The sequence below is a fragment of the Trachurus japonicus genome, chromosome 8 (genome assembly GCF_045865225.1).
Source record: "Trachurus japonicus isolate A0001 chromosome 8, Traja_1.0".
Taxonomy (NCBI): domain Eukaryota; kingdom Metazoa; phylum Chordata; class Actinopteri; order Carangiformes; family Carangidae; genus Trachurus; species Trachurus japonicus.
The window spans coordinates 1,688,865-1,703,372 of NC_140914.1; the positions used below are offsets into that span (position 1 = coordinate 1,688,865).

Below are 14,508 nucleotides of genomic sequence, written 5' to 3' on the forward strand. Positions count from 1 at the left end.
TGATAGCTTTCATGTGACGTCACGGCCCGTATGGAACGCCCCCCTGGCGGTCAAAACAATCCACTTCCCCGCTGTCCACGGCTTAGGACAAGGCAGAAAAACACACACTGCTCCCTGCTGCTTCAAAAATACCGGTGTTATGGCCCAACTGGTGTCTGATTTAACTGGTTACCGTACCGAACAACAGCTGTGCTGCACTTCCGTCCGCTGATTTGTCACAAATTCACAAATCAAGCTGCAGTTCACATGTTACTGCAGCGAATATGCTTCTGTGAGTGAACCTGTTCAGGCAATCTACAGTCAGTCAGCGCCACACTACTCTCACTCTGCACAACACTGCACAGTATGACAAAGCCTGTCATGTTAAAGTTACCAACTAATGGAAAACACTCTGAAAATACAATAACAACATCGTCCTCGCCGCGCCGCGGTCGGTGCTGTTGCCGTGTCCGGTGGCGGCGGTCCCGCCGGGTTACCATCGCCGCCGCCGGTCCTGCTGCTATCGGACCGCCGTCATCGTTGCCGTCGGTAGCGGTGCGTAGCAAAGCTCCGGGGGGTAAAGGGGGGGCAGCTGGTCACCGTGCAGCCCAGCTAAGGGCTCTGGTTTGTGGGTGAGAGGAGCAGGGAGCCTGGGCTCAGTGGGCTGGAGCTCAGACTGTGGAGCTCAGCGGAGCTGCGGTACCAGGACGGTGTTCCCACACAGGAAAGTTACAGGTACATTTCTACCACTTCAACGAGTTCAGAAACATTATTTTAAGATCAAAAAACTACAAAATGGGGCTTTTAATCAGACACCAGTTGAGCCATAACACCGGAGGTATTGGTTACAAGCGGTGGAGGATGATGGATTCTCCACCAGGTAAATGTAAACATCTCCCAACTGGAGCTTCGGCAGGGAACTGGTCATTTTAAACAGCTGGTATACAGCAGCTGGTGTTGAATATGGGTCACAAGTGCCCAAAACTTCAAAGTTGTTTTTATATCTTTCTTTCTCGGCTGCTGGCAGATGATTTAAGTCATTACTCGGTTGTTTGTCCATAGAAAGTCCGTTGTGGGGCCACTTTGGAATGTTGCTTTTGACCGCCAGGTCCCTGGGAGGTGACGTCACTGAAAGCTATCAATTGCCTGGCTATCTTATTTCTCATTTGAATGTACTGTGATATTGTCATGTTTGACTATTCCTGACACAAAAACTAATAAAAAATATAAGTATAGGGGTGGTGCGTGGCGCAGTGGGTAGAGCGGCCGCCCCATGTAGAGGCTACAGTCCTCTCCGCAGGCGTCCCCGGTTCGAATCCCGCATCGGGCAGACCTTTCCTGCGTGTCATTCCCCCTCTCTCTGCCTCCCCATTTCCTGTCTATCTCTACTGTCATCACTATCAAATAAAGGCAAAAAGCCGAAAAATATACTTTAAAAAAATATATATATATAAGTATAAAAAAAACAATTTGAAATAAAAATATCTCAGCTGGTGCATCTTGATTGACTTCACTAATTTATGGCGAACCTGCGATGTCAAAATGGGGTCACGAGCCAAAAAAGGTTGGGAACCACTGCAACTAAAGGATTATGTACTGTTCAGTCAGTGAGTGTGTGTGTGTGTGTGTGTGTGTGTGTGTGTGTGTGTGTGTGTCTCTACCTCCTTGTCGAAGTTGGCCTTGGTGAACTCCAGCGAGTTGAGCAGAGCGTTGGTAGCAGCCAGCTTCACGTTGTTGCTCGGCTCCTCCTTCCTCATGCCCTGGATGATCGCCGTCAGGATCTGGTTGGCGTTTTCCTGCAGCTGCTCCGGGTCCTGAAGGAGGCATCGTCACCACGGCAACCACCGCCATCAGCATCACCATCATACATACACATATATACACATTTATAAAACGTTAAGGTGAAATCCTGCGATCTGATTGGTTGTTAACCGTGGTATAATGAGCAGTTACCACGGCTACTATTCTAAAGCCTTATCACAGCGTAGGCTATCACTCCGCCTCAGGCACGTATGACTGGTATGAATGGAAGTTGTTGTCATGTATCCATGACAACGGACTGTTGCAGTCCGTAGCAACAGACAGTTGATGTTTTTAGGATGTTAAAAAATGTAGTGAAGTAGTGTAATTGACATGTTGAAGGTGAACTTTGACCTCCAGAGGGTTAACAATGGTAGAGGGGACTGAGCAGTGACAGAGCTACTTGGAGCTAACGTCTGGAGAGGTGGGACTAGTTTTTTATTGGATAATATGTATTTCTGGTTGAATAAAACTACATAAAATTGATGTGTATCCCTCTTTCATATTGTCATTATTGGTAACCGTTTTATAAAAGCAATATATCACTCCAGTCCGTGGTCTATGCTCATTCTACCACGGCTAAGGGGCGTTGTTCGGCCCGACGCGAAGCGGGCGGCCTGTCGTGATGTATTGCTTAAATACACATTGTTTATGTAGTATCCTGACTTTGCTTAGTCTTGACCTAGAGGGAGCTCTAGGCTCCAGGTGTGCTTTACCCTGCATCCAGGAAGTCTATATGAGGAAGAGCTTTTGTCTTGTACCCCTCCCCCTGTGTGTGTTTATGTCTGATGGCCTGAAGCCTAGTAAAAGAAAGCCTAAAGAACTTTGGTTGTCCTGCATCATCTTTTGCTTTTCCACGATGTTATTGTTTATCTGTTGGGTCCCGCAAAACCAGGAAGCCGTTGTCGTGGCAACAGCCTGCAGCTTCCCGGGTGAAAAGGACCCGAGTTTTTTTCTGCGACGTCGTAAAATCTTCCTGGTTGGACTGAAGCCAGGAGGAGGAACCGACGTCGGTCATGGGAAACTAAACTAACAGTCGACGGTCAAACATAAGCCTCGTTTCCACTCTGCGGGTCGGTCCGGGTCGGTACGAAACACCTAGCCTGACCATCCAGACTATAATATCATGAACATGTCTAGTGTGTCAACGAGCGGTAGACCTCGGCTCAATCCAGGGGGCGGGATGAAGGCTGTCTTTCAAACTGCCTCTGCACCAATAGGGCAGCGCTACGACCAATCAGAGCAAAGAGCAGGATGACGTCGCTAGATTAAACTTTTCCCATATCCCGTTGGCAAAACACCAAATCCATCCTTCTTCTAAATGAACGACTTCAGGTCAGTTTCTGGCTCAACTTTTAAAGAAAATGACAAGTTTAATTCTTTCAAAGTTGATGCCAACGGCCGATTCAAACGATTCCTTTGCCAAAGCCATCTCAGGGTTTCTGCAGGTACCAGCAAATCTAATTTAATGCTTTTTAATGCCCTTTTTAATGCCATTTCAAACATTTTTAATGCCCGTGACTGCAAATACTATACGTGTGCGTACATACACTTACCTATATACACATTCACAATTACCCAATGACTTGGTTCTGCATATTTATCACACCAATAGGGGTGCACCGACTGCAATTTTGACCTGCCGATTCCGATTTTTGCCGCTAGCGATAAAAAGAAAAAGAAAAGTCAACAGTAGCCTGCCACCACCTATAAATATAAATTTAGAAAATTCTCCATTTCTTCACCCACGTTTAATTTTACTGTAGATTAACTGTATAATCCCCCTATTTTTCTGCTCTTTGTGCTCTATAGAGATGTAATGATATCAAAATCTCACTGTATGAATCAATCAATTTTTTAAATCAATTTTTTAATGCCTTTGAGAATCGAATTTAATTCCTTTTAATGCCATTTAAGGCCTTAATTTTAGCAAAATATATTTAATGACTTTTAATGCTTTTTAATGACCTGCAGAAACCCTGCATCTATCTTCTTGTCATGTTTTTCACCGTCTCAAGTATGTCGTCATGGCGTTAAGCCGCCCGACGACTCTCTAAACAGATAGAGCGCTGTGATTGGTCAACACAATCGGTGTTCCAGACTCAAAAAGTTCCTATGGCTCGTTTCTAGACCCACCTACGGAGCAAAGAGATCTGCTGCTGCTAGGGGGCAGAGAGATTTATAGGCTTCACAACCGCGCCATTTAAAAGGAGGTTGGTGAGGAGCTGTGCAGAATGAGAAGGTTTTCTAGCTGGTTGCCGTAGAAATGGCAGAGAATGGGTTCAACCGGACCAGTGTCGCTACGTTAAGTCGGCGTAGTGACGCTTCGACACACACACTCCGCCTACCCCTGAAGGAAACGCAAAGCTGAACATATCCAACCCGACCCGAACCAATCTGTACTGACAGTGGAAACGAGGCTTAAAGTTCAACAAAACAAAACAAAACACACCTAGAGGGCTTTTAATGTGAAGGGCCAGATACAGGAAGGGCAGCTTCCTGTGATGTCACTGTTCACTACTCATCAGGTTTCTAAGCTGTGATGATGATGAGAATACATGAAATCCCTTACACTAATTGACACTAAACAAAGCATCACATCCATAGATATTTACGAGAGATTTTTCAAAGAAGAATAAAGCTTTTACATTCTCTCCCCTTTTTCTATTTTTTTATTCATTTATTTATTTTTCGTCTGTCATATTATTTGTTCATTTATTTATTTATTATCCTTCCTTCGATTGAATGTTTACTAACATTGCTAATAATTACCTTATTTTATTGTGATTTATTTATTATTTATGATTACTGACAGATATTGGAGCACCTGTCTGATGTTCTATTGTATAACTGTATGTACAACCCTGTTCTTTGTACATCTGTTTATATGTACAGCTGTTTTCAATAAAGCTTATTGAAAATAAATAAATAAATAAATAAGCTGTGTGATGAGAGAGACGTTAATGTGAAACACCGTCGTCATCATCATTATCGGTGACCACTGGTCCACAAGTTGTAAATATTTTTTTTAAATATAATATTTAGTCGTTAATCCATCTAATATAACCACAACAAAGTGTTTTTTATTGAGTGTGTGTGTGTGTGTGTGTGTCTCTCTGAGTGTGTGTGTACTGACGATGTCCTGGCAGATGTATCCGATGGCCTCCAGCGTGGACTCCTTCATGTGCTCGGTGCTGGAGGGGTCGGTGACGTTGGCCACCAGCTGGGGGATGAGCTCGGGCCACTGGTTCACTGGGATCTCTGCACAGGCGATGCCGGCTACGCACTGGGAGGCCGAGCTGGGCCGGTAGGTCTCTGTGCCCAGGGTCTGCAGCACCTGGAGGGGGGGGGGGGGATAGAGGGGGGGGCAGGGTCAGATACAGCTGCTACACACAGCAGGGGGCTCTAGCTGTTCCAGTTTCAGTCTGACAGACACTAGTTTTTACGCCGTGCACCGATTCATCTCCCATTCAAGCTTTGGAGAAGTGTTCTTTTTGACAGTGGTATAGCACCTTATTTTGTAAATTGAATCAGTTTGTTTCTATTAGAGCTGCAACAATTCATTGATTAATCATACAATAAGTGATTATTAAATAAATCCTCCTCATTCTGATAATCTAATAATCAGTTTGAGTAGTTTTTTAAAGAAAAAAAAAAAGCTCCAGATTCTCTGATTGCAGCTTCTTCAATGTGAATATTTCTGGTTTCTTTGTTCCTTTATGACAATAAACTGAGTCTCTCTTTGGTTTGTGGACAAAACAAGACATTAGAGGACGATGTCGTCTGGTGGTTTGAGAAACACTGGTTCATGTTTTTAACATTTTATTGACCAAACTATTAATCGTTTAAATAATCAACAGATTAATCGATAATGAAAATGATCGTTAGTTGCAGCCCTAGAAAGTTTCTATGTGTATTCCTCTCTCTCATTCTCTCTCCAGGAAATCTGATTTAAAGATGTGCATCTACAGCTCTAACTAATGAAATAATCTCTTAAATGCTTAGAAATTATGACAAATTTATCATAGAACAGCACAAACATGTTTTTTTTTTTGGAAACGAAATCCTTAAAAAATTCAAACAGAGCTCTGGTAGCTGTGATAAATCATTTTCCAGGACATCTGACTTTTTTCTCATTTTCCATGTGTTTTCTATGACTGGAAAATTGGTGAACCTTTTCCAGGTTTTCCAGATTTCCCAGGATGCGTGGGAACCCTGTTCACTTCTCCAAAAACATGGGAGCAGACTTCTGAACAGCCGTGGTTTGGATAAACTGGCCGGATGTTAAGGATCTAAACAGTTACTGTCTGACATGAAAACATAATAAAACTTCATAAAGTGCCGTAACAACAAGGTAATACAGCGCTACAGCGGGAAATAAAGCTGCATTCTGGGAACCTTGTATACTGTAATGTTACACCGCAGTGGGAACGCCGTCGGTCATCGCTTCTTCACAAAACCTGTTTCCATAGTAAAAGGTCGTATTTTACTTTTATCAATACGCTGACAAATCCTCCTGCCGGTGTAAAAACTTAAAGCAGATATCAGTGGCAGGGCCGTTTCGGCTAATGCTGTGTTCAAGGCAGGCTTTTGAAACCGTAAGTTACAGCTTCAAGTCACAACTACGACTTGGTAGCGTTCCAGGTAACCCGTAGCTCGTGTTTTTACCGTCCTGTTGTCTGTGAAAGTTCCCTATAACGGCCACTCGTAACTTCCGACCCGTGAACTCGTACCAGATCGAACTGGTATGACTTCACAGGAAGGAAAAACACAAAGTACGAGTTTCCTTGAACGCACCATGAGTTAGCAGCCCCCGCCCTTGTCAGGCATCAATTGGTCCTCGTGCTACGTCACCACATTCACGCGCATCCCTTGGCTGCACACACAGCCCTTCATGCCGTTCTCTCCCCTCATTGGATAACACTTGTATCCCACAAGGAAAATTTTCTCCTCGGGTTACAGCAGAGCAGAGTGACGGAGAGACTCGTGTTTAGGCTGAAATACTTCATGTAAGTGATTGCTGACGGAAAATAGGACTATTTAGGACTTATATTAACAAAAACATTCCACTGATATCTGCTTTAAAGCTTTTTTTTGGTGCAAATTTTCTGTCTTTTTTCACATTTCTGGCGTTTTCGTCCAAGTTTCTTTTTTTCTCCACGCAAATTCTGAAAATGTGAGTAAGAACAGGTGGATGCAGACGCTACTAGTGGTTGTTCTTACGTAGTTGATCTCGCGGCGGGCGTTGGCCTCGATGGCGAGGTACTGGGTCTAGTTCTGGTTCTAGTTTTAGTTCTGGGTCTAGTTCTAGTTCTAGTTCTGGTTCTAGTTCTAGTTGTGGGTCTAGTTCTAGTTCTAGTTGTGTTAGTATTGGTGTCAGTGTTGGTGTGTGATTCTTACGTAGTTCTTGATCTCGCGGCGGGCGTTGGCCTCGATGGCGAGCCATCTCTGCTGGTACTGGGTCTTGACGTCGGGGTCTTTGGAGGTCAGAGAGTTCTTCACCTGCAGACCTGCTGCCACGCGGGCCACCTGCGTGTTCCCGGGGTTGGCCAGCACCTTGGACAGCTCCACTAGGAACGTCGGCTGGAGGGGAGGGGGGAGAGGAGGAGAGGAGAGAGGGAGGAGAGAGGAGAGGGGAGGAGAGGAGAGGGTTAATGATGACAGGAAAGACACTGGAATGGTTTGGAGGTGGTTCTGAGGTCAACAACATCTTACACGTCCTTTAGAAAGTTACTGAAAAAACACCTTGTGTCATAATCTTTAGTGTTATTTTTCTGTTAATGTTAATTATGCATCCTTCTTCCTTTCTTTTGTTGTTTGTGTTTCATAGTCTTTCTATGTTGCACTGAACATTTTATTGTTCATTTTTAATTTTCTTTGCTGTATTTCTCATTGTTTATCTTGAGATAATGTAATTCTATGATGAAGGGAGTGGAACTTTGTACAAGCCTTCTAGGCTTCGTTCCCTCCTTGCACTGTTTTAAAATTGTGCTAAATAAATAAACTAAAACTAATGACAGCGAACCAAACAGACTCTTGAACTTAAATCAAACACTGAATCTGAACTTTATCTTTGTTGCTGCTGGTTTTGATCTGATCCGAGGGTCTAAGGACAGAGGATGTTGTTATGATGCCATGTAAAGCCCTTTGAGACAAACTGGTGGTAAAAACGGGCTATACTAATAAAATTGCCTTGCTCAAATTGCCATCCGTATTAGTGATGTCACCATTACTTGTTTTCATAATTAATCGTGGTATTAAACGCCACAATTAATTAATTTATTTATTAATTAATCGTAAAGATTCATAAATACCGTTACTTTCCAAAAAAAAGATAATATGTCAGAACCGTGTCGGCAGAGTAAAGGTAAATGCACAGATACTGGTACATTTACATGTATGTATGTACCTATATGTGCGTAACACTGAATTGGAAGAATTTAAATGTTAACGTGTCATTAATTTAAAAGAAAAATTGATTTCCTGGTCATTAATTAATTAATTAATCAATCAATCAATCAATCAGACTGGACTCAGCAGTGTCACATGACCAGCTCCACTTCCTGGTTCCTCAGCCTCACACTGCAGAACGACCACACACACACACACACACACACAGACAGGAAGTGTGAGCTCGGCCACATGTCAGCGTCTCCAGCCTGTGACCTTTGACCTCAGAGCAGGTTGATGTGAGCAGTTAGAGCAGCTAAGTCTGGGTCCAGATGTGGTCAGACAGATGTGCTGCTCTAAAACAACCATGTTCATGTTGTTAATGTTGTGTTTGTATTTAAAGGGACAACCAGGAGTTTCTATTTGGTTATAAAAAAGTCTGATATTAATGTGGATGAATCTCCGTTACCACTTGTTAATGGCTCCATTCTAGATAAATCTATGGTTTTGTCTCTATGGTTACTTTGTTATTATTAGATTATTAGATTAGATTGATGAATGAAAACATGAGTCTGTCTTGCACCGGTCAAAGAATTTCACGGTGCGGAGGCTCATAAATGTAGTGAGGAAACACTTCACTTTTACAAAACTCCTGGTTGTCCCTTTAAATGTTGTGTGATGTGATTATTTAACTGTGCAGTTTGTGAACTGGACTGAGACCAGCTGGACTCTTCTGGTCTACGACTGAGTCTGACTGGATCAGGATCAGGTCCACATGAGCAGAGATAATAATGATAATACATTTTACTTGTAACGCACTTTATATTTAACAAAAAATCTCAAAGTGCTAAAACAGAAACTGAAAAATAAGTTAAAAGCCGTTCTCAAAGTAACAGGAGCTCAGAACCACTTGGACCTGCACGGCTCAGTCCGACTCTGATGTTTCATCTACTTGTTCATGTGTCGTTTTGTTTTCAACGCTGGTGAAACGTAGAAGAGTCGACTCCAAGAACCTGGACTCAGTCATCACAGGAGTCAGACCCGTGTGTGTGTGGATGAAAAGGATGAAAATGTGAATATTGACCGACAGTGTGACTCTACATGTTCAGCTAAAGCTCCTAATATAAGTGTTACGTTGCTTCCTTCAGAGCTTCTCTCTCTGTCTTCAGTCAGTTCATGTTGTTTAACCTGTACACACCACTTCACTGCAGCCGTCTCGTATTACTGTAGAGTAATGGAGTGGTGGATAAAAGGTTTAGTTCTGCATCTAAACATCTGGATCTTCAGCCTGGTCCCTTGGTTTAGACGCTATGTAACCAAACTGACCCAATACTCTAATGTCTTTTTGTATTACTAAGGAACCTATTTCAACCCAAAATTCAAATTTCACTCATCATCTACTCCCTCTTATGTGGACTAACCAAATACCTCCATGCTGCTCGTCTGTAATGTCCCTCTGGTATTGAAGCCCCGACATGAGAAATTGTTCAGAAAAAAATTAAATAAGTCTATATTTTAAGCTTGTTTGTAGCGGAAGAAGTGAAGTCCCAGTGTCTCAGTTCACTGCTCTGCCTGTGTCAGTGCAAATCTCACGAGACAGTTTCTCATGTCGGGGCTTCAATACAAGAGGGACATTACATATGAGCAGCATGGAGGTATCTGGATGTTTTTTGGTGTGTCTTTTTGTTACGAAGACAGTTGGTATCCATTTGCAACCGTCATATGGACATGCACTGCTACGCCGAGACCCCCTGTAACTCAGAGAAGCCACAGAGGACTCTGAAACTTCTCCCAGCCCTTAGTCCACATGAGGGGGAGGAGATCATGAGGAGAAATTTTGAATTTTAGGGTGAACTATCCCCCTTTAAGGGTGGAAATCCTACAGAGTTCAGTTCCTCTTGAAGGTGTTAATGTCTAGTTTAGTTCTCTGATTCTTGATGCAACATTTCACAGATGCTGAAAACTTGTTTCCACCTCTGATGAGACAGATACTCAGTGTGTGTGTGGTACTGGGTGGTGGCAGCAGCAGCAGCATGGGAGGGTGGGGAGGGGGGGTATCCAGCTGTCTCCATCTCCATCCATGCTGCTACCTAAACCCCCCCCCCCCCACCACCACCAGCACCGTGACCCTCCAGACTCACCAGGTTCTCTATCGCCGCCTGCTCCAGAAACTTCTGAGCCGCCTCCAGTTCATTCCGATCTGAGGGGGGGGGGGGGCAGAGAGAAACAGAGAGGGGGGGTGATTCAGTGTAATGCTAGCTGATTAGCACGACAGACACAGTTAGCATGTGAAGGTGTGAGGCCCCCCAAAACCCCCCCTACCCACCGGTGTCACGGCCATTTTACACGAGTGACCGGTGGATGGATGTGTGTGTGTGTGTGTGTGTGTGTGTGTGTGTGTGTGTGTGTGTGTGTGTGTGTGCGCGTGTGCGTGTGTGTGTCCCACCAGCCTGCAGACTCACACCAGAGCCTCCAACGTGCGTGTGCAGCAGGAAGCTAGAGGCTAACAGCTAGCATGCTAACGTTAACTCGCTGCTACAGAAAAAAAAAAAGTGGCTGAAATAAAAGTTCAGTTCACAGATCAGAGTCAGACTCAGACCGGACTGGACCGAACCAGAACCGGTACCGGTACCGGAGAGCTGCTCAGCCCCCCCACGGTGCTGCCTGGTCCTGGTTCTGGTTCCTACCGAGCACCGGAGCTGCAGCCAGCGGCTCCACAGCCACCGTGAGCCCGGGAACAGGCGTGGGGCAGGCGGCTAGCCCACACGGAGCTAACGGAGCTAGCTAACGGAGCTAACAGAGCTAACGGAGCTAGCTACTGACTCAGGTCAGATAGTGGAGCACAGAGTTCAGACCAGACATGGTGAAGCAGCATTTAGCTGTTATGCTGCTCACACACACACACACACACACACAACTGGAACAAACTACCAGCAGAACTGAAATCAGCCCCAACTGTCAGCACTTTTAAATCCAGGTTAAAAACATTTCTCTTTTCACGTGCTTATTATAGCTGAGCTCTTTTAAGAACTTTACTTTTATTTGCTTTTGCTTTTAACTATGTTTTATGCTTCTTTTTTAATGTTTTGTCTTTATGTAAAGCACATTGAGTTGCCTTAGTATGAAATGTGCTATAGAAATATAAATAAAGATGCCCTGCCTTGGCTAACGGAGCTAACGGAGCTAGCTAACGACAGCGGGCAGCGTTGTGGCTCTGCAGCCGCCACACCCGCCTCCCATACCGGGTTAAGGGAGGGAGGGAGGGAGGATAGGGTGGTGGTGGTGGTGGTGGTGGGGGGGGAGAAGGGTTGTTGGTGGTGGCAAACACACACTACTGGGGTGTGACAACACAACACACACACACACACACAACACAGCTCCGGTTCAGCACCGCGGCTCAGCAGCAGCCACACGGCCACACGGGATTAGCGGCAGCGGGAAGCAGCGGGGTGAAGTCGGGGCAGAGCTGCTCAGTCAGGCCGCGGCGTTAGCGTTAGCATTAGCAGTTAGCATTAGCATCCGCCCGTTAGTTGGTTAGTTAGTTAGCACCGACATGGAGCCTTGTTGCCTCCCTCCCCCCCAACATCTGTGCAGTCAGTGCAAGTTATTTTTTCACCTACTTCCACATGTGCCACCATATCAGTAAATAGTTTAGCTTCTTTATTATTATTATTTTTATGTTTTAGCTCTCAGAGAATCCGGACTGTGTCATCACCATCATCATCATCATCACAGGTGTCAGGCCGATGAGTGGGATCATGAGCATCATGAATGAAAAGGAAACGTGTTGTTTGCTTTGCGAGGGTGTGAAACAACCACTACATGTTCAGCTTGAGCTGCTAAAATTTACAATTACAAGCGGGGGTTGGGTTGGGTTGGGTTGGGGGGGGGTCACTGTGCTTAGAGTTAAACAAAAATATAAAGAAAAGATAAAGCGAGTGTGGAGCCCTGCTGCTGACATCCACAGTTACAGTTAGCACGGTTAGCCTAGCTTAGTGGGATGAGCATCATGAATGAAAAGGAAACGTGTTATTTGCTTTGCGATGGTGTGAAAAAAACACTACATTTTCTGCTTGAGCTGCTAAAATTTAAAACTAGAGAGGAAGGGGTTGGGTTGGGGGTCACTGTGCTTAGAGTTTTAAAAAATAAAGCGAGTGTGGAGCCCTGCTGCTGACATCCAGTTAACAGTTAGCGCAGTTAGCCTAGCCTAGCCTAGCTTAGTGGGATGAGCATCATGAATGAAAAGGAAACGTGTTATTTGCTTTGCGAGTGTGTGAAAAAAAACAACACTAATTTTAAATTTTAGCAGCTCAAGCAGAAAATGTAGAGGGGGGGTTGGGTTGGGGGTCACTGTGCTTAGAGTTTAATAAAAAATAAAGAAAACATAAAGCGAGTGTGGAGCCCTGCTGCTGACATCCAGGTACAGTAGCCTAGCCTAGCTTAGCTTAGCCTAGCCTAGCCTAGCATCCGTAGCTAACGCATTGAGGCACATTTCATTTCCCTCCTTCAAACTTTCAGCGGAGCCGCCCAGCGCCGCTTCGCCGGGCTCAGCGCGGCTCAGGGCGGCTTCGAGCGGCCGCAGCTCCCGGTACTCCTCCCGGTAGTAGTCCATGTCTGGGTCTGTCTGTCTGTCTTTCTCCGGTAACTAACTAAACTCACCTGGAGAGACGGTTTTCTCGAGGATCGTGATGAGCTCCATTCCGTCCCCGGCGCGCGCTCTTCCCCTTCACTCGGTGTCGTTGCCGCGCAGCAACAACCCACTCACTCGGCGGCGGCGGCGGAGGGATTATATTTCTTCCACGGGACTCGGTCGGTGCCAGTCACGGGGAGGTTTTCTGTCTGTCTGTCTGTCGGTGAGGAGGAACTGATTGTTTTTTGTTTCTCTCTCCTCTCCTCTCTGGTGGTGGTGGTGTGGGAAACGGAAACGTTAACGGCCGCGGTGCAGAGTAGTAACGTCTCGTCGCTGCTCCGCCGCCCGTTTACATCCTGTGTGTGTGTGTTGTCGGGAGGGAAAGAGGGCCGCGCGCTTCTCTCCCGCGGAGGGATATTACGTACGAATTACGCACGATGACGCTTGACGTGCTGCATTCAAGGTGCGTCGGACATTATTATAACACCGTAAACGACTGAACTGAACTGAACTGAACTTCCTTGTTAGAAACATGTTTGAAACAAATTAATAATAAATTGTACACATTTATAGAAAATCGTAACCCCTTGTATTTGTTTAGTATGGACTTACTTGTTTGTTTGTTTTTTCAAATGCATTTACAAACTAGTCAGGCAAATATTATATCTGTCCAAAATTTAACAAGAGCAGACATCATGTTTCAGAGATAAGAATTAAGAATAACATTAAATAAACAAAAAATTAAGATAAGTGAGTAAAAAACAAAACAAACTCATATCAAATATAGAAGGGAAGAGAAAAAGTAAATAAGAACATACATTAAATCATCCAGGATTAAACAATTGTTACGCTACATTAGTCAGATCATTGTTGAACATTGAGTAGAGGTCTTTGGCATGTTTGGTCTTAATCAATTATAGGGACTTAATATGGAGATGGAATTCATTTAAAAAGTATGTGAAGATGGGTGGAGTTTTTAGATATTTGGCTTTGTGAATAAAGAATTTGGCTAAAGGATTAGTACGACATTTATCCTTAAATCCAATTGTTTGTGTGCGTCGGACATTATAACTTTGTAAACGACTGAACTGAACTTCCTTGTTACAAAAATGTTTGAAACAAATTAATAGTAAATTGTACACATTTATAGCAAATCTTAACCTGTCCTAACCCCTTGTGTTTGTTTATGGACTTACTTGTTAAAATATATTTCTTTCTTTTAATTGTTCCTTATTTATTTTATTCTCCTTTTTCATCTAAGATAGATCTGTCATATTTCAAAGGAGGTTAAATCGAAAGCAACTGGACTTAGTTATTTGTCTAGGAAGACGTTGTCATATGTTATGTGATAAGCGATGCACTACCACAATACTTTTCAGTTTGAATTATCTAAGGAGGTGTGAATTTAATTTATATGTATGTAAAAGAACTGTTTATCTTTTGATGTCGTTGTTCATGCAATGTGGCATGTTTAAAGGGGACATATTCTGCTCATTTCTGCTTCTTGACATGGTACCTTGATGTCTAACAGTAATGTTAGTAACATGCTTTGGTCAGAAAAACAGCTGGTTCTCTACACACCAGTTTCACAGCCCTGCTCTAAACGGTCGGTTTAGAAGCTTCGCTCTGGTAGCTGAGGTAACCATGGTAACCACGGGAGCAACATAACGTTGCAGCCGCAGTGTTGTGAGTGAATCATGTCGGGACAA

General features: G+C 44.1%; 1 protein-coding gene and 1 non-coding gene across 2 annotated transcripts in view; both read right to left on the minus strand.

The window, feature by feature from the left end:
- kpnb1 (karyopherin (importin) beta 1) overlaps positions 1 to 13,161 on the minus strand; it is a 39,651-nt gene extending 26,490 nt beyond the window's left edge. Inside the window, exons 1-5 of the mRNA XM_085783286.1 lie at positions 12,829 to 13,161; positions 10,311 to 10,369; positions 7,180 to 7,362; positions 4,916 to 5,116; positions 1,641 to 1,793 (exon numbers count right to left, since the gene is read on the minus strand). Coding sequence (XP_085639412.1) covers positions 1,641 to 1,793; positions 4,916 to 5,116; positions 7,180 to 7,362; positions 10,311 to 10,369; positions 12,829 to 12,868 — 636 coding nt within the window. The 5' untranslated portion in view covers positions 12,869 to 13,161. The remainder of the gene's footprint in view (positions 1 to 1,640; positions 1,794 to 4,915; positions 5,117 to 7,179; positions 7,363 to 10,310; positions 10,370 to 12,828) is intronic.
- Positions 2,651 to 2,792, minus strand: LOC146982280 (small nucleolar RNA SNORA79). The gene has a single exon (XR_015036492.1). It is a non-coding gene; the product is annotated as a small nucleolar RNA SNORA79 (small nucleolar RNA).
- Positions 13,162 to 14,508: the final 1,347 nt, after the last annotated feature.